The sequence below is a fragment of the Vanessa tameamea genome, chromosome 25 (genome assembly GCF_037043105.1).
Source record: "Vanessa tameamea isolate UH-Manoa-2023 chromosome 25, ilVanTame1 primary haplotype, whole genome shotgun sequence".
Classification (NCBI taxonomy): domain Eukaryota; kingdom Metazoa; phylum Arthropoda; class Insecta; order Lepidoptera; family Nymphalidae; genus Vanessa; species Vanessa tameamea.
In genome coordinates, this window is record NC_087333.1 from 5,918,406 (window position 1) to 5,921,334 (window position 2,929).

Consider the following 2,929-nt stretch of genomic DNA (forward strand, 5'->3'; position numbering starts at 1 on the left):
AATTATTGCTAGCAGATCCCGAATATCACACACACAATAGAATCGACATTCTCTTGGGAGCTGAAGTATATACAAAAATACTTCGTGCAGGAATAAAACGAGGACCGCTTGGTACACCACTGGCCCAAGCAACATGTTTAGGTTGGATTTTATCTGGAGTAATTGGATCAAATACTAAGCCCGCTAGTAACATAAACGTAATGCATTGTCGTTGCACATCTAATTTAAAAAGATTCTGGGAACTTGAATCAGATATTCAACTACCCAAAGAAAAACTATTCACTGATGAAGAGAAATTCTGTGAACATCACTTTGAAACCAATACCCGTAGAGAGAGTGACGGTAGATATATTGTTCGCCTTCCACTTAAAGTTGAAGTTCCTCAAGTCACTTCTTCTCGAGATATCGCAGAAAATCGTCTGAAATCACTTGAACGTAAGTTAGAAAAAGATAAAACACTAAGAGTAAAATATCAAGAAGTAATTGATGAGTACCTAAAATTAAATCATATGGAACTTATATCTACAGAAGAAATCGATAATCCAAAGGCCATTTACTTACCTCACCACGCTGTGGTTCGTGATGACAAAGAAACCACGAAAGTGAGAATAGTCTATGATGCGTCCTGCAAGGGCAAAAACAATATGTCACTAAATGATCAACTAGCAATAGGACCTACTTTGCAGCCGGAACTACGGCACATCATAATGCGTTGGAGGTCGGCCTCAATTTGCATGTCAGCCGATATTGTTAAGATGTACCGTCAGGTGAAGACCGATAATCGTGATAATGATTTCCAAAGAATTCTGTGGAGAGAAAATCCTAATTCAGAAATAAAACATTACAAACTTACCCGTGTTACTTTCGGCACAGCTTCTGCTCCATATCTCGCAGTCAAGGCACTGCAGCAGGTAGCTCACGATGATGGTGCTGATTATCCAATGGCGGCGGAAAGAATACTGAAATCTTTCTATGTTGATGACTTCCTGAGTGGTTTTGAAAATGTCAAACAAGGATACGAAATCTTAACACAGATGAATGAACTACTAGGAAAGGCAAAATTCAAACTTAAATAATATAAAAATAATCTGTGAGAACTGTGAAATATGCATAAAAAATAAATCTAGAACTAAATTTAAATATGGATTGATGTCACATCTGGGTCCCGCTACTTATCCGTTTGAAATCGTCTCTATAGATACCATCGGTGGATTTGGTGGCTCCCGCTCTACAAAAACATATCTCCATCTTCTGGTAGATCATTTCACCAGATATGCATATATATAACATCAAAAACTCAGAATGCAGAAGATTTCATAAAACTCATAAAAAAAGTTATTCCTGACAATAAAATTGGAATGATTCTATCTGATCAATATCCGGGGATAAATTCCAATGAATTTAAAAACTTTTTAAGAAAGGAGAGTATACCTATCATTTTCACTGCAGTAAAAGCACCTTTTTCAAATGATTTAAATGAACGATTAAATCAGACGTTAATTAACAAGATAAGGTGTACAATTAATGAAAAAAAAGGAAAAATAGCTTGGACAACTATTGCCCATCAATGCACCCAGAGATATAATGAAACTAAGCACACTGTAACAGGATTTTCCCCAGCATATTTAATGGAAGGAAGAGTCATTAGTATCTTACCGGATGAGTTAAAAGAACAAAAGACACAAAATGATTTATTAAAAGATAGAAAAATAGCATTGGAAAGAACAATAAATTCACACAATTATAATAAAAAACAATTTGATAAAAACAGAATAAATACCCAACTAAAAGAAGGAGACTTTGTATATGTGGAAAATGGTAACCGATTAAATAGGAAAAAGCTAGATGAATTAAAAATTGGACCTTACAAAATTTTAGAAAAATTATCTAACTCTATTTATAAAGTAAATACTGGACACAAAAAGTTAGAATCAAACTTGTTTCACATTACAAAACTTATACCAGTGCCTGATGATTTTGTAAACCAGGGGGGGGAGATGTAAATGAAGCTCTTTTACTCTTCATTTAATTTAATAGATAATTACACTTGCTCATTACTTACTATAATTTATTATCTATGGTGGCAGCACTTTTTACTCTGTATTAATTATATAATTTAATCTGTAGAAAAAGGCTCTCTGGTTTTTTGTACATTTTAAGTTAGAAGTTAAGATTTTTGAAAAGGAATAACGATTGTTTAAAATAGAAATTGAAGCAATAGCTTTTAATGTTGTTTCTCTTTACAGGTTAGTAAATAATATAATGTTAATTTGTACTAGGTATATAAGTAGTCGTAAATTGAATTTGCAAATATAATATTCATTGTATCAAACTTTCAAAAATAAATTTCTCTTTACAGAGCAACAACTACAGTTTTTGTTTCAATAAACAACATATTACATATGTAATAGGAAAATAGTAAGCATGGCCTTAGAATGGTGTAAGTCTATGAAAACCACGACAATAGAAGCACACGAAGGGAAAACTATTAAACAAGTAGGACGTTGTGGATTATATGTCATACCACATTTCATCAAAGTCGTTTTAGTAGTTTGGCCGTGAGACACAAACAGAGTTACTGTCTCATTTATAATTCCCTCTGAAAAATATTTTTCTTCATGGCCCGAAAAATGTTCGTTTATTGCTCCCTTCAACTTTTCATCGTCCGAAAAATGCTTTCCACGAAGGTCTTTTTTAAGATTAGGGAATATATAGGAATATATATAGTAATATATATATATATATATATAGGAACATAGTGATGAACCCACGTTTCATCACCAGTAACAATCCGATCGAAAATACCTTGCAGATTTTCACCACAGAGGTCCAACAACTCCTTACAACAGTCAACTCGCACTTGTTTCTGTAGCGCGGTGAGCATTCGCGGCACCCATCTTGCACTGATCTTTGACAAATTCAGGCGCTC

General features: G+C 33.7%; 1 protein-coding gene across 1 annotated transcript; it reads left to right on the forward strand.

Annotated features, from left to right (window-relative positions):
- Positions 1-200: 200 nt before the first annotated feature.
- Positions 201-1,076, forward strand: LOC135194141 (uncharacterized). Its single transcript, XM_064219006.1, has one exon. The coding sequence runs from the start codon at positions 201-203 to the stop codon at positions 1,074-1,076; it is 876 nt and encodes a 291-aa protein (XP_064075076.1).
- Positions 1,077-2,929: the final 1,853 nt, after the last annotated feature.

Excerpts from the sequence above, each read along its gene's own strand:
- LOC135194141 (XM_064219006.1), top strand. The coding sequence starts at position 201 with ATGCATTGTCGTTGCACATCTAATTTAAAAAGATTCTGGGAACTTGAA.